Source organism: Pristiophorus japonicus, chromosome 14 (assembly GCF_044704955.1).
Source record: "Pristiophorus japonicus isolate sPriJap1 chromosome 14, sPriJap1.hap1, whole genome shotgun sequence".
Classification (NCBI taxonomy): Eukaryota; Metazoa; Chordata; class Chondrichthyes; family Pristiophoridae; genus Pristiophorus; species Pristiophorus japonicus.
Window position 1 is genome coordinate 85,763,338 of NC_091990.1, and position 26,413 is coordinate 85,789,750.

Sequence of the window (26,413 nt, forward strand, 5' to 3'; positions counted from 1 at the left end):
AGCTGACACGACACCTTGGGGTGCAGCGCCATGTCCAGCCAACAACGCATGCCGTAGGGCATTGGTTGTGGCGGTCTGCTGACGAATGGCCTCCAACGTCTCCCGTGATGTCTGTGCTTGCACAGAAGACCAGTTGGAGAAGTTCGTGCTCAATGCGCTCCAGGTTGCTGGAAACTGGCTCCAGTTTGTGGAGAAACCCGCGAAACTCTGGTAAGGTCACGATCAATCGCGACCATCTTCCTGCACAGGGATATCAAGCTCTCCGTCTGGCCCTCCATGTTCGGCAATTGTTCACCCCGCTGACTGGACCTCCGTGGGATCGGCGTTTGCAATGTTACGCGCCTTGACGTCACCACCTGTACACCGCTTGGTCAATAGAGATGGCCGCAGGTTGTTCCCTCCCACCCCCCAGTAAAACAATTTTGTCCTCTTCCGCCGCCTCCTCCTCCTCCTCCTTCTGCTCTTGCTCCACAGTTGCCAGCAGTTCCTCCTCTTCCTCCTGCGAGGTAGTTGAAGGTGCAGGAGTAGTGGATGACTCCACAGACTCTTAACGACACTTGAGCTTAAAAAGACAAATGACATTTCTAAACAACTAAAAAGGACATTAACTGTACTCATTATTAGTAAACATACATATCAATACATATCAATATTTCAATAACCCATAACATAATACTTTTCAATACCTCATATGAACAAGGGTTCACCAGGGCTAACATGACCTCATTCGTACATCAAGAGTACATCAAAATTATATATCATATTGCATTGTAATTGCATAACATTACATGCGTAACTAAGATATTTTTAGTATGTATTTAGTAATGTTTGACACATTGCACAGTTCCCATTACTTACGAGACTCGCGGGTGGGTTCGGCCACAGGTCATGACCGAACGGCTGTCAGTCCCCAACAAGGCGACCGCAAGCTCCTCGTATTCGGTTAGAATCTGCACCGTAGCAGAGCCGCCGCCCGTCCTCTGCTCTGAGCGATTGATAGATATCTTCTGTAAATGATAAGATAACATTGCATGGCATAAGCTAATGGACTTAGTGATAAACATTTAAGACTGACAGATTTAAATGTTCGATTAAAAATTAGCATTGCATTGCATATGAATAATATTTCATAATATCAGATTCAACTTAGTTTTAGGGTGCATAAATTAATTCCTAATGTAATTAATTTATACTATAACAATGACATTGAAGATTCAAATTCAAATTTCCATACATCATTTAAATATTACAAATGTATCATTTTAAATATAAAATGCAACTTACTCGAGCTGCTGCCAGCAGGCTGTTCCATCTTTTACGGCACTGGTCTGATGTGCGCACTTCGTTGGATGCCGATGTGACCACATCAGCAATCTCGGCCCAGATTCTCCTATATGCACGGGGTGGAGGTTTCCCATGCCCATCCCGTGTCAAGTCCTCCCACCTGCCACTGACGATATTCACGAGTGCCTCATTGGCCTCCTCGCTAAAGGGTTTAGCCCTTTTCCTCTCGCTATCTCCCTCCATTTTGATTTTAGGTGTATATTTCAATATTTCAATATTGTAACAACAAAAAAATATTTCAATATTGTCATAACAAAAATAGTTATAAGTATTTTCAGTTCAAAAAAAAAAGGCTAAGTTATTTAAGATTAATTATTTGTGAATCCAAACTCTCAATGTACTGTAACCAACCACAAAAGCCTCCTCTCTTCCTTCCTCTCTCTCTCCCCCCCTCTGTCTCTCTCTGACCCTCCCTATGCTTCTGAGCATGTGTGATGACCCCCAGACCTCTCAAAACATGGCAAAAAAAATCAACCACAAAAAAAAATCCCACACATGTACAGAATAGCATTGCTTTGGAAGCTTTTTTTTCTTCTTTGACTTCCGTCTTCAGTGGGCGATCGTGTGATCGCCGAAAAATCACATCGCCCATTTGACATCGCCGGGGTAAGTCCGAGTGGAAAATTGCAAAAAATAAATGGGCGATGTGCCAGCAATCATCAAGGCCGAAACGTCCCACATCGCTGGAACATCGCCCATTTTTTGGGGCGATGGCCCCCGAGTGGAAAGTCTAGCACACAGTACTTATAAGCCAGAGAAATAAAACATTATCCAAAGTATTTATCTAAATAAAGGTCTCTGACATAGAGTTTTTTTTTTTTAAAACCTTGCCCTGAAGTCACAATTAGCTGGCTGCTGAGGAATTCTCTGCATTCTGCCACTTTTAAAATATGATTATTTTTGTACTGCAGATGAATAATGTTAATAATACAAATACTTCACTGCAAGATCTTGTTAAACACTTTCACGTCGATCCCGATATACACTGGCCCATGTGGATCCCGATATACACAGCCCCTGTGACTATCCCGATATACACTGGCCCATGTGGATCCCGATATACACTGGCACCATGTGGATCCCGATATACACAGCCCCTGTGACGATCCCGATATACACTGGCACCATGTGGATCCCTACATACACTGGCACCATGTGGATCCCGATATACACTGCTCATGTGGATCCCGATGAACACTGAGCCGCGTGGATCCGGTCATATGCTGGCTCCTGTGGATCCCGATATACACTGCCCCTATGACGATCCCGATATACACTGGCACCATGTGGATCCCAATGTACACTGCCCCTGTGGATCCCGATGTACACTGCCCTGTAACGATCCCGATATACACTGGCCCATGTGGATCCAGATATACACTGTCCTGTGATGATCGCGATATACACTGGCCCCATGTGGATCCTGATATACACTGGCCCATGTGGATTCCAATGTACACTGGCTTGTGTAGATCCCGATATAAGAACATAAGAAATACGAGCAGGAGTAGGCCATTTGGCCTCTTGAGCCTGCTCCGCCATTCAATAAGATCATGACTGATCTGATCATGGCCTCAACTTCACTTCCCTGCCCGCTCTATATAACCCTTGACACCCCTATCATTCAAAAATCTGTCTCTTTCCACCTTAAATATATTCAATGACCCAGCCTCCACAGCTCTCTGGGGTGGAGAATTCCAAAGATTCACGACCCTCAGAGAAGAAATTCCTCCTCCATCTCTGGATGTGCAACCCCTTATTCTGAAACTATGACCCCACGAGGGGAAATGTCCTCTCTGCATCTACCCTGTCAGAATCTTATACATTTCAATAAGATTACCCCTCATTCTTCTAAACTCCAATGAGTATAGGCCCAATAATCCCTTCATCTCAGGAATCAACCTAGTGAACTTTCTTTGAACTGCTTCCAATGCAAGTATATCGCTCCTTGAATAAGACCAAAACTGTGCGCAGTACTCCAGGTGTGGCCTCACCAATGCTCTGTACAGTTGTAGAAAGACTTCCCTACTTTTATATTACATCCCCTTTGCAATAAAAGCCAACATTCCATTTGCCTTCCTAATTACTTGCTGTACCTGCATGCTAACTTTTTGTGTTTTGCAAAAGGACCCCAGATCCCTCTGTATCACAGCATTTTGTTGTCTCCATTTAAATAATAATTTGCTTTTTTATTCTTCCTGCCAAAGTGGGTAACCTCACATTTTCTCACACTATACTCCATTTGCCAAATATTTGCCCACTCACTTAACCTATCTATATCCCTTTGCAAATTCTTTGTGTCCTCTTCACAACTTGCTTTCCCACCTATCTTTGTAACGTCGACAAATTTGGCTACATTACACTCGGTCCCTTCATCCAAGTCATTAATATAAATTGTAAATAGTTGAGGCCCCAGCACTGATGACTGTGGTACCCTGCTAGTTAAAGTTTGCCAACCTGAAAATGACCTATTTATCCAACTCTATGTTTTCTGTTAGTCAATCCTCTATCCATGCTAATATATTACCCCAACCCCTTTTACTGAAGTAATCTTTTATGGTGGCACTTTATTGGATGCCTTCTGGCAATCCAAATACACCACATCTCCTGGTTCCCCTTTATCCACCCTGCTCAAAGAACTCAGCAAATTTGTCAAACATGATTTCCCTTTCATAAAACCATACTTACTCTGCTTGATTGTATTGTGATTTTCTAAATGTCTGCTACTGCTTCCTGAATAATGGACTCCAGCATTTTCCCAATGATAGATGTTAGGCTAACTGGTCTATAGTTTCTTGCTTTTTGTCACCCTCCGTTCTTAAATAGGGCGTTACATTTGCAGTTTTCCAATCCGCTGCCACCTCCCCAGAACCCAGGGAATTTTGGTAGATTACATCCACTATCTCTGTAGCCACCTTTAAGATGCAGGTCATCAGGTCCAGCGGACTGGTCCACCTTTAGTCCCATTAGTTTGCCTAGTACTTTTTCACTGATACACTGGCCCGTGTGGATCCCGATAGACGCTGGCCCGCGTGGATCCCGATAGACGCTGGCCCGCGTGGATCCCGATAGACGCTGGCCCGCGTGGATCCCGATAGACGCTGGCCCGCGTGGATCCCGATAGACGCTGGCCCGCGTGGATCCCGATAGACGCTGGCCCGCGTGGATCCCGATAGACGCTGTAAGTTGAGGACAGCTGGGAAATTTAGTTAATTAAATAAATCTGGAATAAAATGCAGGATTGGTGACCAAGAAACTACCGGATTGTCATTAAAAACCCATTTGGTTCACTAATGTCCTTTAGGGAAGGAAATCTGCCGTCCTTATCCGGTCTGGCCTATGTGTGACTCCAGACGCACAGCAATTGGTTGACTGTTAACTGCTCCTCTGAAATGGCCAAGCGAGCCACTCAGTAGTACACCATTATTTTCTCCAGGGCAATTAGGGAAAGGCAATAAATGCTGGCCTTGCCAGCGACGCCCACATCCCATGAACTAATTTTAAAAAAATACACCAGCCCATGAAAATCCCGATTATGCACTGCCCTGTGCAGATCCCTTTCATAGTGGCCTGTGGAGATCCCGTTATTCTCGATCTTCCTTGCTGTAATGCTCCATCTCACCCTCAGCAAGCTCCCCGCCGAAGTGGAGCTAAATTACAGGACAAACGGAATCTGTTCTACCTCCGCCGCCTCCAGGCCAGAACCAAGGTCGTCCCATCCTCCGTCATCGAATTACAGTATGCAGACGACGCTTGCGTCTGTGTACACTCGGAAGCCGAACTCCAAGCCATCATCAGCACCTTCACCGAGGCGTATGAGAGCCTGGGCCTTACACTAAACATCTGTAAGACAAAGGTCCCCTACCAATCTGCCCCCACCACACAGCACTGCCCCCCCCCCGTTATCAAAATCCACGACGAGGCCTTGGACAACGTGGACCATTTTCCACACCTTGGGAGCCTGCTGTCAACAAGGAGAGACATCGACGATGAGGTCCAACACCGCCTTCAGTGTTCGGTCGCCTGGGGAAGAGAGTGTTTGTAAGACCAGGACCTCAAACCTGGCACCAAGCTCATGGTCTACAGAGCAGTGGTGATACCTGCCCTCCTATATGGCTCAGAGACATGGATTATGTACAGCAGGCACCTCAAAACACTGGAGAAGTACCACCATTGCTGCCTCTGCAAGATCCTGCAAATCCATTGGCAGGATAGGTGCCGCAACATCAGTGTTCTCGCTCAGGCCAACATCCCCAGCATTGAAGCACTGACCACATGCGATCAGCTCTGCTGGATGGGCCACATCGCCTGCATGCCCGTCACGAGACTCCCATAGCAAGCGCTCCACTTGGAGCTCCGTCACGGCAAGCGAGCCCCAGGTGGGCAGAGGAAACGCTTCAAGGACATCCTCCTTGAAAAAATGTAACATCCCCATGACACCTGGGAATCCCTGGCCCAAGTCCGCCAAAAGTGGAGGAAAAGCATCCAGGAAGGCACTGAATACCTCGAGTCTTCTTGTCTAGAGCATGCAAGAACCAAGCATAGACAGTGGAGGGAGCGTGTGGCAAACCAGGCTCCCCACCCACCCTTTCCTTCAACCACTGTCTGCCCCATCTGTGACAGAGACTGTAGGTCCCACATCGAATTCCTCAGTCACCTGACAACTCATTTTTAGTGTGGAAGCAAATCTTCCTCGACTCCAAGGGACTGCCTATGATGATGATGATCCCGCCAGACACTGGCCTGTGGCGATCCCGCCAGACACTGGCCTGTGGCGATCCCGCCAGACACTGGCCTGTGGAGTTCCCGCCAGACACTGGCCTGTGGAGATCCCGCCAGACACTGGCCTGTGGAGATCCCGCCAGACACTGGCCTGTGGAGATCCCGCCAGACACTGGCCTGTGGAGATCCCGCCAGACACTGGCCTGTGGAGATCCTGATGGTATGTAGTTAAGGTATCCTCGAAGACCTATCTATGCTTGTAACATTTTGTGTGCAAGTCTCCTAATTACATTTTTCCTTTATTTAAAATAAAACTCTTCAGGGAGAAGTGTTTGGCAAACTGTCTTTTAGGTTTTGGTTTTTTGCTCGGGTTAATCACAGGAAGAGCAGTGTGCCATTATGGTTACAATCCCTTCACCAAGTGATGCAACATTAAATTGTAACATAATTTGCTTCATTGAATTATATGTTTGTAAACAAATGGAAAAACTGCTAGGTGGTATTCATAGAAATTACATGAGCTCACATTTCCTCTTTAATTCTATAACACTTCCTACAGTAACCCTACGAATGATCCTTCCACTCCCTTTAATTGTTCCGATATAATGAGGTAGTCTACTGGTATTTTTCTCTTTAGACCTGTCAGCCAGCCAGCTTTGTAGGCAGGAGTGAGGGCCCAAGGCTGCTGTATGACGGTAGCCCATGATTCTAACAACATCAACACGATCTAAATATAAACAAGTGCAAGAGAGATGGAATTGTCATAGCTGAGTAATTACAGCAGCATTCACTAAGACAATAATTAACCAGATCTCAAGCTAAGATTACTTTGACAAGTACTTTAGAATTAAACGAAGGAAATGTGAGGTAATGCAACTTTAGAAGAAAACAAAAACAGATGGCAAACAAAGGACAAAAAAAGGACAATCATGTTTTCTGGATTCTACCATATAGAACTTCGAGCAGGTTGGCTTTGGTGCAGTGACCTGCAGAGATTGCCTCACTGTGGCCTGGCATAGTACTGTCTGTTAACTGCTGGCACTATGCTGTAAAAGGTGCCCAGCAAAGATCCACATGGGTGCTCGTTTACGGATGGCATAAGCGGTGCAAAGAAACTGTACACAGCATGATGACTCTAACGACGAAAATTCTTCACTTTCATCACCCGGGGACTGGGAGAAATTTAGAACTCAGCAGAGGAGGACAAAGGGTTTGATTAGGGCAGGGAAAATGGAGTACGAGAAGAAGCTTGCAGGGAACATTAAGACGGATTGCAAAAGTTTCTATCGATATGTAAAGAGAAAAAGGTTATTAAAGACAAACGTAGGTCCCCTGCAGTCAGAATCAGGGGAAGTCATAACGGGGAACAAAGAAATGGCGGACCAATTGAACAAGTACTTTGGTTCGGTATTCACTGAGGAGGACACAAACAACCTTCCGGATATAAAAGGGGTCGGAGGGTCCAGTAAGGAGGAGGAACTGAGGGAAATCCTTATTAGTCGGGAAATTGTGTTGGGGAAATTGATGCATCCCAGAGTACTTAAGGAGGTGGCCTTGGAAATAGTGGATGCATTGACAGTCATTTTCCAACATTCCATTGACTCTGGATCAGTTCCTATGGAGTGGAGGGTAGCCAATGTAACTCCACTTTTTAAAAAAGGAGGGAGAGAGATAACAGGGAATTATAGACTGGTCAGCCTGACATCGGTAGTGGGTAAAATGATGGAATAAATTATTAAGGATGTCATAGCAGCTCATTTGGAAAGAGGTGATATGATAGGTCCAAGTCAGCATGGATTTGTGAAAGGGAAATCATGCTTGACAAATCTTCTGGAATTTTTTGAGGATGTTTCCAGTAGAGTGGACAAGGGAGAACCAGTTGATGTGGTATATTTGGACTTTCAGAAGGCTTTCGACAAGGCCCCACACGAGATTAATGTGCAAAGTTAAAGCACATGGGATTGGGGGTAGTGTGCTGACATGGATTGAGAACTGGTTGTCAGACAGGAAGCAAAGAGTAGGAGTAAATGGGAACTTTTCAGAATGGCAGGCAGTGACTAGTAGGGTACCGCAAGGTTCTGTGCTGGGGCCCCAGCTGTTTACACTGTGTATTAATGATTTAGACGAGGGGATTAAATGTAGTATCTCCAAATTTGCGGATGACACTAAGTTGGGTGGCAGTGTGAGCTGCGAGGAGGATGCTATGAGGCTGCAGAGCGACTTGGATAGGTTAGGTGAGTGGGCAAATGCATGGCAGATGAAGTATAATGTGGATAAATGTGAGGTTATCCACTTTGATGGTAAAAACAGAGAGACAGACTATTATCTGAATGGTGACAGATTAGGAAAAGGGGAGGTGCAACGAGACCTGGGTGTCATGGTACATCAGTCATTGAAGGTTGGCATGCAGGTACAGCAGGCGGTTAAGAAAGCAAATGGCATGTTGGCCTTCATAGCGAGGGGATTTGAGTACAGGGGCAGGGAGGTGTTGCTACAGTTGTACAGGGCCTTGGTGAGGCCACACCTGGAGTATTGTGTACAGTTTTGGTCTCCTAACCTGAGGAAGAACATTCTTGCTATTGAGGGAGTGCAGCGAAGGTTCACCAGACTGATTCCCGGGATGGCGGGACTGACCTATCAAGAAAGACTGGATCAACTGGGCTTGTATTCACTGGAGTTCAGAAGAATGAGAGGGGACCTCATAGAAACGTTTAAAATTCTGATGCGTTTAGACAGGTTAGATGCAGGAAGAATGTTCCCAATGTTGGGGAAGTCCAGAACCAGGGGACACAGTCTAAGGATAAGGGGTAAGCCATTTAGGACCGAGATGAGGAGGAATTTCTTCACCCAGAGAGTGGTGAACCTGTGGAATTCTCTACCACAGAAAGTTGTTGAGGCCAATTCACTAAATATATTCAAAAAGGAGTTAGATGAAGTCCTTACTACTAGGGGAATCAAGGGGTATGGTGAGAAAGCAGGAAAGGGGTACTGAAGTTACATGTTCAGCCATGAACTCATTGAATGGCGGTGCAGGCTAGAAGGGCCGAATGGCCTACTCCTGCACCTATTTTCTATGTTTCTATGTTTCTATCATGAGAGAAACAGGATCAGAAATTAAAATCAGTAGCACGTCAATAACCAGACTTTAGTTTCACTACAACTTCCGTCAAACAATTTGAGATCTTCCTCAAATTTTAGAAATTTCTATGTGAAAGATATTTTGCTGTGTATGATACCCACTAGTACTACTCAATGTAGACATATGTATGAGATGCCTGCACCATGGGGTGTAGATCTGCCCAGGTGCAAATGGTGAGGAGCTCTCCATTTTCCAGATGCAAAATAATACTCCGTCTACAATGGACGACTAATGTATTGAGGAATTGTCTTAAACCAAGATAGTGAAAGCCCAAGCAAGCAGTTTACCAACTCAACCCCTCGATGCGTTAAAGCACACTCCAGGGCGGGATTATTTTATACCAACATCGTAATGATGTATCTTGCTTTCCATTATTGCAATGCCTGTCAGTCATCTTCCGTATTTTAATATTTTATTCACACGGTGCATTGATCAAGATTGTGCAGTGCCCATTAACTGCCAGTAGATGTTTCCAGCATTCCTTAAAACTTCTGTGCAGCACAGTATTTGTGGAGTGAGCAAGTACCATCTACTGGCACAAAAGAGCTCGTGTTCATTATCAAAAGGCTGTGGAGATTGTATGTATGTAACCATCATGCAATGGTAATCTTCATGTAACTGTAACCTTCATGCAACTCCTGTACACTGTACTTATACCCTAGAAATGCACACCCTGACCACAGGGAGTGAACTTGTGGGAGACACTCCTCACCTGGGTTTCCAGATATAAAAGGGGAGGTCCCACCCAGGGTCAGCACTCCTTGGTCCTGGGCAATAAAGGTTAAGGTCACTGAGTGACTGTGCCTGCTATACATGCCTCGTGTGAATTTGTAGTAAGGTGCAAGGACACTACATTTGGCGACGAGAAACGGGAATCACCAAACCACGAGGATGGCCACTGGTAGCACAGAGAAACATTACTGTGTGGATGAGGACTTGGGACAACTTCGTGGAAAGACTCCAACCGAGCTTTGTCACGAAAGACTGGCTGGGAGCGACAGCGGCTGACAAGCGGAAGGCGCATCTGCTGACCAGCTGCGGACCACAGACGTATGCGCTGATGAAAGACCTGCTCGCACCCCAAAAGCCAGCGGACAAGTCCTTTGAAGAACTCAGCCAGCTGATCAGTGAGCATCTCAAGCGTACACATGGCCTGGCACCGGTTCTACGCTAACCGGCGTCGGGAGGGTCAAAACGTCTCGGACTTCGTTGCGGACCTGCGGCGCTTGGCCAGTCTCTAACTTCAAAGACGCCTGCAGGGGGGAGATGTTAAGGGATTTCTTCATCGAGGGCATTAATCACGCGGGGATTTTCAAGAAGCTCAAAGACCAAGGACTTGATTTTAGAAGGGGCGGCGTTGATAGCTCAGACCTTTATGGCAGGGGAAGAGGAGACCAAGCTAATTTACGCGCGCAGCCCTGGTCCCAACGTGGCGACGGATCAGGGAGTTAGCATGGTGAATGCGGCTCGGGACCCTGCAGGCAGGCAAGGGCATTTCGAAACCGCCCAGGCAGCAACAGACTCCAGGGTGGGCCCACAACAGGCACAGTGGAAAGGGGATCGGCAATTCACGCCATCACGAGGAGCAATGCGTCCCGCGATGGGACCATTAACACCCACCATCAGAGTGCTTAGAAACAACCAAATGGGCAATCAGAGAGGAATGCCTGGTAACAGTCCCTTTGTTAACAACAATCTCAGCTGATGCTGGAGGTGCTAGGGTAGACATACTGCGAAAAGCTGCAGGTTCCAGAAATATACCTGTAGGATTTGTAATGTCAGTGGACACTTGGCCAGAATGTGCAAAAAGGCTGTAGTGAGGCTAATCTGCGAGACAGAGGAATCAGACGAGGGGTCTGCAATGCAGGATGATGCCTGAGGAAAAGCTATGGATGCTGAAGTTCAGTGGGTTCATGTGGCTGACATCCACAGCTCGTACACGAAAAGGCCATCCATGATAATGAAAGTTTTATTGAATGGCATCCCGGTGCACATGGAGCTGGATACGGGAGCTAGCCAGTCACTTATGAGCGCCCAACAATTTGAGAGACTATGGCCATAGAGCTAGCAGGCCCAAACTGGAACGCATTGAGACGCAGCTACGGACGTACACCAAAGAGATCATCCCAGTGCTGGGCAGTGCAAACTTGGTGGTAAAACATAATGGATCACAGAACCGGCTGCCACTCTGGATTGTCCCGGGAAATGGCCCGGCGCTCTTGGGAAAGAGTTGGCTGGCTGAGATGAATTGGAAATGGGGGGATGAGCACGCCATTTCATCCGTGGAGCAAACTTCATGCTCACAGGTCCTACAAAAATTCGCGTCACTGTTTCAACCCGGTGTCGGAACGTTCAAGAGCACCAAAGTAGTGATACACTTCACTCCGGACGCTAGACCAGTGCACCATAAAGCCAGAGCGGTGCCGTATGTGATGCGTGAGAAAATTGAAAGTGAAGGCTGCTCAGATAGGGCATAATTCCGGCCATTGAATTCAGTGACTGGGCAAGTCCCATCGTTCATGTCCTTAAAGCAGATGGCTCGGTCAGGATTTGTGGCGACTACAATGCCACCATCAACAGAGTGTTGCTGCAAGACCAATACTCGCTCCAGTGAGCGGAGGACCTTTTTGCCACGCTGGCAGGTGGCAAGCTGTTCACGAAGCTGGACCTCACTTCGGCCTACATGATTCAGGAACTGGCTGAAGAATCCAAGCTTCTGACCACCATCACGACGCACAAGGGATTATTTATCGAAAACAGGTGTCCGTTTGGCATTCGTTCGGCGGCAGCTATCTTTCAAAGAAACATGGAAAGCTTACTCAAATCCATTCCTGGAACAATCGTATTCCAAGACGACATCCTTATAACGGGTCGAGACACCGAGGAACACCTCCACAACCTGGAGGAGGTGCTACACCGACTGGACCGGTAGGCTTGCAGCTGAAAAAGGCCAAGTGTATGTTTTTGGCCCCAGAGATCGAGTTTTTGGGCAGGAGGGATGCCGTAAACGGGATCCGGCCCACTGAATCAAAAACGGAGGTGATCCGCCGGGCGCCCAGGCCCAGCAACACATCGGAGTTGCGATCATTCCTGGGACTTTTGAACGATTTCGGGAATTTGCTGCCGAACTTAAGCACATTGTTGGAGCCGTTACACATGCTCCTGTGTAAAGGTTGTGAATGGCTTTGGGGGGACTGTCAAGAACGGGCTTTCAATAAGGCGAGGAACCAGCTGTGTTTTAACAAACTGTTGACTTTGGATGACCCCTGTAAAAAAAAAAAAACTGGTTTTAACGTGCAATGCATCATCTTATGGGGTTGGGTGTGTGTTGCAGCAGGGTAATGATGACGGCCAACTCCAACCGGTGGCTTATGCCTCCAGGTCACTCTCCCAGGCAGAGCGTGGGTACGGCATGGTAGAAAAGGAAGCACTCACTTGTGTTTACGGTGTGAAAAAGATGCACCAGTACCTTCTCGGTAGACGGTTCGAGGTAGAGACGGACCACAAGCCGTTAACATCCCTGTTGTCCGACAGCAAGGCTGTCAATGCCAATGCGTCAGCTCGCATACAGCGATGGGCCTTCATGCTGGCTGCGTATGACTACACCATTCGACACCGGCCAGGCACCAAAAATTGCACTGACGCGCTCAGCAGGCTTCCACTGGACACCGCCGAGGGGGCGTCGGAACGGAGCGCTGAGATGGTCATGGCCGTTGAGGCTTTTAACACCGCAGGCTCAACCCATCACAGCCCGCCAGATCAATCTCTGGACCAACAGAGACCCCTCCTATCCATGATAAAGAAATGTGTCCTGACTGGGGATTGGGCGCCCGCACACAGGGCATGCCCGAGGAGGTCAGACCGTTTCAGAGACGGATGGGTGAGCTCTCCATCCAAGCCGACTGCCTGTTATGGGGAAACCGGGTAGTCATGCCCCAGAAAGGAAGGGAAGCGTTCATCAGGAAACTCCACAGCTAGCCGCCTGGCATCTTGTTAATGAAGGCCATTGCCCGGTCACATGTATGGTGGCCGGGGATTGACTCAGACCTGGAACACTGGGTTCGCAGGTGCACGACGTTTGCCCAGCTGGGCAATGCCCCCAGGGAGTCCCCACTCAGCCCTGGCCCACCAGGCCATGGTCACGTATTCACGTAGACTATGCGGGCCCGTTCATGGGGAAAATGTTCCTGATCGTTGTCGATGCATACTCGAAATGGATCGAGTGCATCATATTAAACTCGTGCACAACATCCATCACCGTGGAGAGTCTGCGTACGGTTTTCGCGACCCATGGCTTGCTGGACATCCTGGTCAGCGACAATGGCCCGTGCTTCACCAGCCATGAATTCCAGGAGTTTATGTCGGGCAATGGTCTCAAACACGTCCGGACAGCGCCGTTCAAGCCGGCTTCCAATGGCCAGGCGGATCGTGCGGTCCAAGTCATAAAACAGGGCATGCTACGCATCCAAGGACCCTCCCTTCAGTATCGCCTATCGCGCCTCCTGCTGGCCTACAGGTCCCGCCCACACTCGCTCACGGGAATCCCGCCAGCGGAACTCCTCATGAAACACACGCTTAAAACGCGGCTGTCCCTCATCCACCCAGCCCTGGCAGACATTGTTGAGGGTAAGCGCCAGTCCCAAAGCGAGTTCCATGATCGAAACTCAAGGCGGGGGGTGTATAGAAATAGATGACCCGGTATTTGTTCTGAACCACGCTTTGGGACCCAAGTGGCTTGAGGGCAGTGTAATTGGCAAAGAAGGAAATAGGGTCATGGTGGTCAGACTAAACAATGGGCAGAAATGCCGCAAACACTTGGACCAAGAAAAGAAAAGGTTCAGCATAGACACTGAGGAACCTGAAGAAGACCATGAGATGTCACCCACACCGCTGCCAGTGGACGAGCAACAAGGACAGTCCACAGCATGCACAGTCCCTGCGGCCAGGCCGGAATCACCTCACGTGACAGAGACACGTGCCGAGGCTCAGCCACCAGAGACACAACTGCGGCACTCCACAAGAGAGCGTCGACCACATGAAAGACTTAACCTTTGACACACAAAAAGACGTAAGGGGGGGAGGTGATGTCATGTATGTAACCATCATGCAATGGTAATCTTCATGTAACTGTAACCTTCATGCAACTCCTGTACACTGTACTTATACCCTAGAAATGCACACCCTGACCACAGGGGGTGAACTTGTGGGAGACACTCCTCACCTGGGTTTCCAGGTATAAAAGGGGAGGTCCCACCCAGGGTCAGCACTCCTTGGTCCTGGGCAATAAAGGTTAAGGTCACTCACTGAGTGACTGTGTCTGCAATACATGCCTCGTGTGAATTTGTAGTAAGGTGCAAGGACACTACAGAGATCTGTTGTGATCCGGATTCAGAGCGTCTTTCCCATGAAAAATCTGGATACATCCCAAAGGGGCATGGTCATCCCCATTACTTGACCGGATTGGAGAACGCAAATACATACTAACATGGTTATATCTGCTGTGAAAGTAAATGCTGGGTGAGTATCACAAATGGATCGTTCCCCAGCAGTAACATCCCTTAGCTTGTTGAGCACAATTGTTTTAATATATATTATCAATGAATTGGCTAGTATACAAGCCACAATGCATTAGTGCACACTTCCCAACAGCCTCAATGCCTGCTGAGAATTATAGCATTCCCAGGCCTCTGCTAATGCAATAGGTATCTGGTCATCTTTTTTTATTCTCTGTATGTGGGCGTCACTGGAAAAGCCATATGTATTGCCCGTCCCTGGTTTTTACAACTGAATGACTTTTGAGGCCAATTGGGAGAGCATTAAGAGTAATGTGGGCCGGACTGGGGAGGGCTGGGAGATTGCCTGCTAACTGGCATCAGCTGTGGTATGTACAAACAGTGCATCGGAATGAAGAAAGTACAAAATAATATTTACCCCTTGCATTTACCAAACTTGTACCTTGTTTAGCTTTTACTTTCTGATTGGAGCTCTGTGATTTTAAAATTACTAAAAATATTTGTGAAAATTGCATGTAAAAAATATATACCAAAAATGCGCATTTGGCAAATTGCAATGTTTTATTAAGATTCTTCAATAACCCATTGACTTAAATTTATCTGGGAAAAAAAAAACACTCTGTGTATAGCTCTACATTCAGACCAATGTGGAGTTATGTTTGAAGTTTGCTTTTCCTTGCAGCCTGACTAAATAAAACAAAATATTTCTGAACTCATTTGGGGTTTTTGTTTTGTTTATTTAATTTTTTGTCATTTCTCTATATCCCCACATTATTTGGGGAGGTGCGATGTGCTTGAGCGGTCCAGTGAGAATCACTGCCTCAACCAGTCTGACTCTGGGGAACTGAGAAGGAATCCTGAGTGTGAATGCCATTTGAGATATCGGGTATGCGCACACATGGTGACATCCAAAGCACATTGTCCTTTTATACTCTTGATTATCTTGAACAGATGGGATTGTATAGTTTAAATAAAGCAGTGTTGAATTGCAAAGCTAAAGCTCCATTGTCAGGGCTGAGCGAAGTCACTGGCGATTCAAATCTGGATTCTAGTTTTGGCATTGCATTTCAAATATTAAAATCAGGTTTTAACATTTGGAAATAAAATCTGAATTCAGTTTTTTTTCAAAGATGCTTTTGGTGAAATATATCTGCAGCTTATATTTAGCGGACGTGGCCAAATTCAGATACATCCCAATATATCTGAATTGGCACAGTTCTGAACGCCGGCATTTATGGTTCCTACTAGGAGTTCACAGCCTAGAGCTGAGTGGCTGCAGACACTAAGACAATGAAAATCTTCTGTGGCACTAACTTTCACACTACCGAGCTAAATTTGAGTATCACAAGGTCGTGGGTTGAAGCCCCACTTCACGAATTGAACACACAATCTAGCTGCATTATCTGCAGTGGTATCTTTTGGATGAGAAGGGCCCACCTACCTGTTCAGATGGATCTAAAAGGTACCATGGCCATATTTTGAAGAGCAGGGAATTCTAAGGTATCTTGGTCAACATTCATCCTCAGTCAGCACCACCAAAACAGATTAGCTGATCATTCATCTTATTGGTATTGGTGCTGCTGCAGGAGGGCGACAGCTGACTGCAGTGCAGGCAGGTACAACAGGAGCGGCGAGGTCGGGCAAAAAAGCGGCAAGAGTTCGACGAGGGATGTGACCGGGGCCCAGGAGAGGCGAGGGCCCAGGGGCAGCATGGACCAGCCCACACTGTGATATGTGTGCGCACTAGGTCTGTGCAGCAGAGCAGGTCTCCAGTCGTCTTGGGTAATCCTTGCCACTGGACCAAGACCTAGCTCTGTCAAGCCCGTGTGGTGGCTAGTGTGCAACAGTCACCACACGTGAAAAAAAATCCACGCACAGGCATCTTCCACCCTTCAAGATTTAGTTCGGGATCCAGAATATTAGGTCCTTCATCGAAACACCTGTGAACTCATCCCTTTTCGGTGTGGAAGCAAGTCATCCTCGCTTTGAGGGACTGCCTAAGATGATGATGATTGGTGGGACCTTGCTGTCTGCAATTTGACTGCTATTTGTGTCTACTTAACAACAGTGACTGCACTTCAAAAGTAAATTATTGGCTGTGAAGCACTTTGGAACATCCTGTTGATATGAAACTTGTTGTATAAATGATAGTTTGTTCTTTTATTTGGCAATTTACATTGTTTCCTATTATTTTCAGGGCACATTTACTGAAATCCCAGCTAGTAACATTCGGCAAGTCATTGCACGGAGATTAAGAGAGTCCAAGACTACCATCCCTCATTCATACGTCAGCATCGACTGTAACATTGAACAAGTCTTAAAGACAAGGAAGCAACTAGCCAAAGGTGGGTTTTGTTATTAATTTGACATTACTCCCAGAAAGACATGGCTTGTTTTTCATACGTCCCTCCACGGCCACTTCTGTCTGCTAAACCGTATCGAAGACATGAGAACACGTGATACTGATGCTGTAACTGTGAAGTCAAAACAGAAAACATGTGAACGAGGAAGTTAGGTTAACATTTTGGGTGGGACTTGCCATCAGCACTCTGAACCAGTCTTTCATTTTCAAATACTGAATATTGTGCATCTCCAGCATTTTCTGTTTTCCATTAGAGACACTTTAATGAAATGATTATTACTACCAGCCAAATAATGTCGGACATTTGCTCAGCTTTATCATCACAAACTTGCAGAGTAATATAGTTTGTTCTGTAGTAGCATTGCCTTGTTGGCAATGTCAATGATTATAAGGGGCCAGATTTTTTTACTGCTTTTCCTTTGTCTCTTTCTCAATCCAATGTAGCCGGGCATCTAACAGCGCCTGCCGTTAGTTAGACTTGCCCCTGCACCCTTCAGCTCAAAACAACCTTGCCCTCTAAGTTGCTGAAAGTGCGAGCTGATAACGATGCAGCGAGGGAAACAGGGCATCTGGGACCTAAGTGGGCAACCGACAGGATATCTCCTTAACCAATGAGATTTAAGGACTGAGAAAAAAACTGCGAAGGAGGATGAATTAAAGGGAGTGAATTCAATGTCACAACAGGTACAGAAAGGGAAATAGAGAGGGAGAAAGATTGGATTAAGAGAGAGAGAAAAGGAGACAAAGAAAAAGGAAGAACATTTAAATATTAACACATCACATGTTAAAAGGGTACTTACGCTTGTAATTACTCACCCTAAACATCTGCAGCAGTGTTAGTTTGTATCTACCGCGGAAATACAGCAGCTTCCCACTATTCAATGCATGTCAGTGGTGAGGCAGACAGCGAAATGCCACCTTCTCGAAACTAATGGCCGAGCGGCGCAACTTGGACAGCAACTTTTGGATATTGGCATTTAACCGCGCATCTGCCCCTCATCTGAAGTTGCTGTACCATTTACGCATAACTAATGGCCAGCGTCATTAATCTCACCATTATTTTGACAGCAATGTCTGGCTCAATGTGTACTACAGTGAAAATTTACTCCCAAAGGACCAACTTGGCGCAATTGGGCAGAGAATATTTGGGTCAGGGAAACAAGTTTTCTGGGGTTTTTTCTGAAAATGTGTTGCATTAGGTCAGAGCCTTGTAGTTTCATCTCTGGGACTTGGGTTTGAATACACAACTTGTATTTATATAGCGCCTTTAACATAATGAAACGTTCCAAGGCGCTTCACAGAAGTATTATGTGATAAACATTTGACACCGAGCCGTATAAGTAGAAATTAGCGCAGATGACCAAAAGCTGTATTCAATAAGATCATGGAGCCAGGAGCAGGATGCATACAGGATAATATATGTTTAGAGGGGCTTCCCACACGTGTCACTGTGCTCTGTTATGCTTGTTACGGTGCACAGAATAAAAAATCGCTTACCATTATAACAAAATCTTTAAGCTTTAGTTCTATTTGAATCAGAGGCATGGGTCTTAAATGACAAAGCATTCCTGTGTTAAATAGCATCCCATTTAATTTATTGTGTGTCACTTGTATAAAGAATAATGAGTAAGGGGGAGTGACTGACCACCAAAACTCAAGTGGTTTAATGGTCATTGTAAGCCCAAGGTGTAGCTATTGTCTAGAAATCCTTTGCACGGTTTTCATTATTTTTTGATCGTGACTATGGAGTTGGCTGGAGCAGTTCTTTTTGCTTTCACTACCCTCGTGGGTGCAGTGAAACATTTCCCCAGTCAGGGTAATCCCCAATAATGAATTTATGGTGATTTGCTCTCTGGAAGATAAATGGTTGTGCCACAAATATTTCACGTTTATTGAGCGACAGTCTAGAACGAATCAACAGAAAACGACAGTCAGCATAAATTGTCAGACTTCAATGTATCGTGGGGTTTGCGTGATCTTCCCAACTGTATAAAACTGTATTTGTGCCACTCACGAATCATGCAGTCTCGCCTTATTTGTGAAATACAGAATGTATGTCACTGTTGTACACACTATGCCCTCTATTTATAGTATAGGGGGAATATTTGTGGCACCAACATTCAGCTGTCACAGAACGATTATCACGTCTCTCATCGGAAATGTTGTTGCAGTCAAAGGCAGGCTGATAGTGTGCAATATTTCCGTTGGCTCAGCCCTCTGGTTGGAAGACAAACCTTGTTTTCATTGAATCCCATTCACCAGCTCAGCCAAGTAAATAGCTCGCCCTCAATGCTGAATGTCTTCAGGTCAAAGCACAGTCACTTTCTACCATACCGTTGTTTAGACTGCAGACCATTTACTGTGGCTTTCCTTTCTTGTAAATTGGAGACTTTCAGGAGCTCCTGTTGGCTTCGGGGGTAAAAGGCTCAATAAGATAAGCAACCCTTTACCAAAGGGAATCAGTTAAAGCAGTAGCTTCACTGTAAACCAGAAGGGAGAACCTGGTGGAATGCAAACTTTACCTGCCACGTGTGATGTTTCAGTATTTTTTTTCCTGCTTAGTTAACTCAAGTTGCTTTAATGTCATTTGGTAGAAACCAACGTATGCAGTCCTCGGGGGAAATTCAGATGCTTTCTCTTCTCCTTCCCTCCTTCCCCCCCTCGCCCCCCCACACCCCCCACACATGCACAGACACACTCACAGCACAAATGCACCTCTTACAGCTGAAGTACCTTTCAGCTTTCCAGCAAGTTTAACAATAGCTGCATACATGTTGATCTGAAGAAAATAAAGTTCCATGTTGTATGTTTAGTGATTTTGGACCCAATTTTGGCCAACCCGTATTTTTGGCGCACTGACCCTCTATGTGCTGACTTTGTGTGCTGGAAAGGGCGCCAAAAAACCTCATTTAGTATCCTGGTATCCTGGCCCCTCTGCCGAGTGCCCCAGGTCCTGCGCGGCGTCCATGGTGGAGTGGGGGAGCGGAGCTACAGCCCTGCGCTGAAAACACTGCCGGCAGCTGTCCGCATGCGCAGTGGAGTCTGCGCGCATGCTCCTCGCCCTCCCAGCGTGTCCTGCAAGCTGTCAGCAGGACCCGATGTTCGCCGCCCCCAGCCGTGGTCGAATGGTCGCCCGCGTCTGAGTGCAGCCCAGGCTGCCAGAGCCCTACCCGAGATGCTGCCGAGCCCAGCCTTTCCTCTCCCTCCCCGCCTCCCGATGCTGCCGAGCCCAGCCTTTCCTCTCCCTCCCCGCCTCCCGATGCTGCCGAGCCCAGCCTTTACTCTTTCCCCCCCCCCCCCCCAGCCTCCCGATGCGTCTTTGCCGGCCGCCCCTATTCCACGCCGAATGGCCTTCCATACAGGCCGGCCCACTGCCTTCCCCAACCCAAGGTAGGATTTACTTCAAATATTTAATTGTTAATTGTTTACCTGAATTCTTTATTTTTATTTAGTTATTTTAACTTTTATTTGGAATGTTTGGTGCTTGGGTGCAGGTCCTTACTTACTGACCTGCGTCGATTTCTTAACTGCCCGCAAGGTTTTTCAGAGCTGGCCACATACGCTGACCTAAGTCGATTTGGTGTAAGTGTTAGCTAGCCAAAGTGGCATAAATGGCCAAAACTGTCACAAGTGTCTGGGAACTTTGGGGAAAAAAAACTGAACAAAAAAAAATCATACCTAACCGGAGCAAGTTTATTGGGGAAAATGGGTTTTTTAAACTTGCGTCAAAAAAAACAACTTACTCCAAAAAAAAATTGATGCAAGTCATGGCCAAAATTGGGCCCTTTATTTTACACTCGGGCTCTCAGCTTTAAACCTGAGGGGAAAAGAAGTTCCATGAACTGAATCTGGGCCCTTGCCAGAGGCAGGCAGGAGCACTATTTTATCTGGAAAAAAGGAACCTTTATTTCTATTTAAATCTGACTTCTTTGACATTACCATAGTGATTATTATAATCTTGCCAAACATAAAAGTAAAATAATTGTGTTATCTATTATATAACAAAAATTCAGCAGCACGTCATGAGCTCACTGAGAACTGGGTTAACAAAACGTTAGCTATCAAGCTGTTGTGGCATCTTTCCAGCTGCCTGTCTAATATTTCACCTTCCAGGTTAAAACATTAAAATTGTTGAGAGATAACTCTGTTTGAATAATCTTCTCTCCCCTTTCTCATCAGAATATGTGAAAGAAACCAAAGTCTCAGAGATTTTCCTGTCTGAAACTGCTGGCAGCTCAAGATGGCTTTGGGCCACAGCTGCCACACACCATTCAGGCAGATTGAATAAATAAGTCCGGAATTTTGCCTACCTGGGCAGATCCGTTGCGGGCAGTATCCGTGGCGGGTCGTGACCCCACTGCGTTAAATGAACTTGTCTTAATGGGGCTTATGATGGAGCGGGTCTGGTGTCATCATTCATGCCGCGTTTTCAGCCAGGATTCTTAAAGGGACCCTGGTCACATTACATTCGAAGTTTCATTTAACAAAGTGGGTGTTGAATCTTTACCCTACAATAATACAATACAAGTTATATATGAATGTCAAAGAAATATTGAAATAATATTATCAATAAGTAATATGACGCCATCTACAAATACGATCAAGAACGTAATTTAAAAAGTGCATTAATTGGTAAGTTATTGGTGCTTTAGTCACAAATCTATAGACTTTACTATCAGTGACTGGTACAAGTAAACAATGTGAGTGTATAGGTAATGTATAAAATGAAGCAGATTTTAAATGTAATTGGAAAGGGGTGGATTTACAATCTTGTGCAAGTTCAGCGGAAGAGCTGCGGAAACCCTGACAAACCGTATAAGTGGTGCTTGTGTTTCTGGGATTTCTGCAGCTCTTCCATTGAAGTTAATAATGGACAAGTGAGAGGAGCCCTGCAGAAATTCACCCCTAAAATCTCAGACTGAAAAATTACATTAGTTATATTCAGGAACTGAAAACTAATTGAACAAGTGGATTGAGTGATTAGAATGAAATTGTTATGGTTGATGACTTGATTTAACATATAACTAGACAAACACAATATACTATGAGGAAAAATCTGACCAGAAACAACACAAAAATATATTTAAATGGTATATGTCACTTTTTGTGTAGTGCAGATCAATTCACTGCAACGACTGTTGAATTGGAAGGCAATAGCCGAGAATGTGGCCAGTGAAAAATGTATCTCCCCCACCATCCAGGGTAGGCCGGGAGCCTTCAGCACCCTTCAGGAATTTCTGAATTAACATTTTCCAGTAGCTTTTCAAGTAGAATCTCCATCAATCTGTTAGCTGATGTAATCGGCATGTTTTTATTTTGGTTTGTTTTCCATGCTGTCAAGTAATCAGCTGGAGCAATGGCCACAGAACTCACGCCTCAGGTTAACAGATATGATTCCTGAGCTGCGTGAATCCCGTGTCCACGCAGGGAAATTTAAAAACTAAATGAGAAAAGGCTTTAAGTACCTGATAATTATCTCAATTGGGTCCACCGCTGCTGCATGTTGGGTCGGCTCCACGATGACAGACGTGCCTGGGGGAAAGGCATGTGGGAGCGAGATGACAGTGACTTCCCGACCCGAAGTCAAAAATAACAACTTTCCCACCTGACCCGCCACCGATCTCGCCCATTACCATCCTGGAAAATTCAGTCCCATTCCCTCTTCCCTGGCCCCCCAAGAAAAGGAAAAATAAAAGACAATATTTTCCCATGCAAGACCCGTTAAACATTTTCTTGGCCCCTGATCAAGATATTAATCAAACTCATGGGTCATGTGATCTCGCCTTACTTGCCAACTACAGGTCTGCTGTTGTCGATTTGCCGAGCTCCTGTGCTGCGACTTCAGCAGTACCTGTGCTGCGACTTCAGCAGTACCTATGCAGGACCATTCTTATATTTGTCCCTGCCCCCTCTGCAATGCAGTAATTTACAGGTTATAAAGGACCCTAGCATTAGACTTTAACCGTGTTTATTAGCAACATCTGGGTAATAAAGGTTGAGTCTGGCCTTGGATGGCATGTTCCTTGCACCACCTCTGTTAGACATGTCCTCTATTTAAGACTGAAATTCAATTTCAATCTAAAGGGGTTGCTAAGATTACACTAATTGAAGTGTTCGTCCGCATGCCCGCCACGAGACTCCCAAAGCAAGCGCTCTATTTGGAACTCCTACACGGCAAGCGAGGCCTAGGTGGACAGAGGAAACGTTACAAGGACACCCTCAAAGCCTCCTTGATAAAGTGCAACATCCCCACCGACATCTGGGAATCCCTGGCCAAAGACTGCCCTAAGTGAAGGAAGAGCATCCGGGAGGGCGCTGTGCACCTCGAGTCTCGTCGCCGAGAGCATGCAGAAATCAAGTGCAGGCAGCGGAAGGAGCGTGCTGCAAACCAGTCCCACCCACCCTTTCCTTCAACCACTGTCTGTCCCACCTGTGACAGAGACTGTAATTCCTGTATTGGACTGTACAGTCACCTAAGAACTCACTTTTAGAGTGGCAGTAAGACTGCCTATGATGATCATTATGAGAGGTATCGCAGAGACGGGTTAATCTTTCGGCTGCTGAATAATCTCTGAGCGTTTTTAGTGTTCATGTTTTTCTCCCTTGCACCTGCCAGTTATTTTCTAGCCATTTCTAATACTGAACATTATATAGCTCATCAATAACTTGCTGCAGAGCATTCTGGAGAGGGAGGGTGAACAGCCAGTTGTCGTGGTACATGTAGGTACCAACGATATAGGTAAGAAGTGGGAAGAGGTCCTACAAGCTGAATTTAGGGAGCTAGGAGTTAAATTAAAAAGTAGGACCTCAAAGGTAGTAATCTCTGGATTGCTACCAGTGCCATGTGCTAATCAGAGTAGACATATCAGGATAGTTAGAATAAATATGTGGCTTGAGCAGTGGTTCAAGAGGGAGGGATTCAAATTCCTGGGGAAGTGGGACCTGTACAAAAGGGACAGTCTGCACTTGGGCAGGACTGGAACTGATGTCCGAGGGGTAACATTTGATAATGCAGTTCGGGAGTGTTTAAACTAATATGGCAGGGGGATGGGAACCTATGCAGCGAGATAGGGCGAAGTAATATGGAGTCAGAAACAGATGGTAGAAAGGTAAAAAGCAATAGTGGAAGGCCGAGGAAACAAAAAGGGCCACACTACATCATAATTCTAAAAGGACAAAGGGTGTTAAAAAAAAAAACAAGCCTGAAGGCTTTGTGCCTTAATGCAAGGAGTATCCATAATAAGGTGGATGAATTAACTGTGCAAATAGATGTTAACGGATATGATGTGATTGGGATTACAGAGACGTGGCTCCAGGATGATCAGGGCTGGGAACTCAACATCCAGGGGTATTCAACATTCAGGAAGGATAAAATAAAAGGAAAAGGAGGTGGGGTAGCATTGCTGGTTAAAGAGGAGATTAATGCAATAGTTAGGAAGGACATTAGCTTGGATGATGTGGAATCTATATGGGTAGAGCTGCAGAACACCAAAGGGCAAAAAATGTTAGTGGAAGTTGTGTACAGACCTCCAAACAGTAGTAGTGATGTTGGAGAGGGCATCAAACAGGAAATTAGGGGTGCATGCAATAAAGGTGCAGCAGTTATCATGGGTGACTTTTAATATGCATATAGATTGGGCTAACCAAACTGGAAGCAATACGGTGGAGGAGGATTTCCTGGAGTGCATAAGGGATGGTTTTCTAGACCAATATGTCGAGGAACCAACTAGGGGGGAGGCCATCTTAGACTGGATATTGTGTAATGAGAGAGGATTAATTACCAATCTCGTTGTGCGAGGCCCCTTGGGGAAGAGTGACTATAATATGGTGGAATTCTACATTAGGATGGAGAATGAAACAGTTAATTCAGAGACTATGGTCCAGAACTTAAAGAAGGGTAACTTTGAAGGTATGAGGCGTGAATTGGCTAGGATTGATTGGCGAATGATACTTAAGGGGTTGACTGTGGATGGGCAATGGCAGACATTTAGAGACCGCATGGATGAACTACAACAATTGTACATTCCTGTCTGTCGTAAAAATAAAAAAGGGAAGGTGGCTCAACCGTGGCTATCAAGGGAAATCAGGGATCGTATTAAAGCCAAGGAAGTGGCATACAAATTGGCCAGAAATAGCAGTGAACCCGGAGACTGGGAGAAATTTAGAACTCAGTAGAGGAGGACAAACGGTTTGATTAGGGCAGGGAAAATGGAGTACGAGAAGAAGCTTGCAGGGAACATTAAGATGGACTGCAAAAGTTTCTATAGATATGTAAAGAGAAAAAGGTTAGTAAAGACAAACGTAGGTCCCCTGCAGTCAGAATCAGGGGAAGTCATAACGGGGAATGCAGGTACAGCAGGCGGTTAAGAAAGCATGTTGGCCTTCATAGCGAGGGGATTTGAGTACAGGGGCAGGGAGGTGTTGCTACAGTTGTACAGGGCCTTGGTGAGGCCACACCTGGAGTATTGTGTACAGTTTTGGTCTCCTAACTTGAGGAAGAACATTTTTGCTATTGAGGGAGTGCAGCGAAGGTTCACCAGACTGATTCCCGGGATGGCGGGACTGACATATCAAGAAAGGCTGGATCAACTGGGCTTGTATTCACTGGAGTTCAGAAAAATGAGAGGGGATCTCATAGAAACGTTTAAAATTCTGACGGGTTTAGACAGGTTAGATGCAGGAAGAATGTTCCCAATGTTGGGGAAGTCCAGAACCAGGGGTCACAGTCTAAGGATAAGGGGTAAGCCATTTAGGACCGAGATGAGGAGAAACTTCTTCACCCAGAGAGTGGTGAACCTGTGGAATTCTCTACTACAGAAAATTGTTGAGTCCAATTCACTAAATATATTCAAAAAGGAGTTAGATGTAGTCCTTACTACTAGGGGGATCAAGAGGTATGGCGAGAAAGCAGGAATTGGGTACTGAAGTTGCATGTTCAGCCATGAACTCATTGAATGGCAGTGCAGGCTCGAAGGGCCGAATGGCCTACTCCTGCACCTATTTTCTATGTTTCTATGTTTCTATTCATACCGCACTTTTAATGTAGAAAAACAGCCCACGGCATTTCATGGGTGTAAGAAAACAATAAAGATTAAAACAAAGTAGAGTTTAATCCATGTGACAGGATAATTATACATCAGACAAAAGCTGGCAGTATAACAACACAGACACCATATGTGTCTGGTCGGTGATGTGATACCACATTCATGCACATCATTAGTCATGGGGGACCTCTGTTTATAAAATGAAATGGCAGCACTTTTATTTTATAAAGTTTTTATTGTCACTGTTGCAGTTTTGAGTATTTAGACGAGTTCTCTCTTAATAGCAGAC

General features: G+C 45.8%; 1 protein-coding gene across 2 annotated transcripts in view; it reads left to right on the forward strand.

Moving 5' to 3' along the window:
* The window catches only part of pdhx (pyruvate dehydrogenase complex component X), a 513,740-nt gene that overhangs the window by 190,702 nt on the left and 296,625 nt on the right, over positions 1-26,413 (forward strand). For both annotated transcript variants that reach the window (XM_070899330.1, XM_070899329.1), the window contains exon 7: positions 16,916-17,063. In XM_070899330.1, coding sequence (XP_070755431.1) covers positions 16,916-17,063 — 148 coding nt within the window. The remainder of the gene's footprint in view (positions 1-16,915; positions 17,064-26,413) is intronic.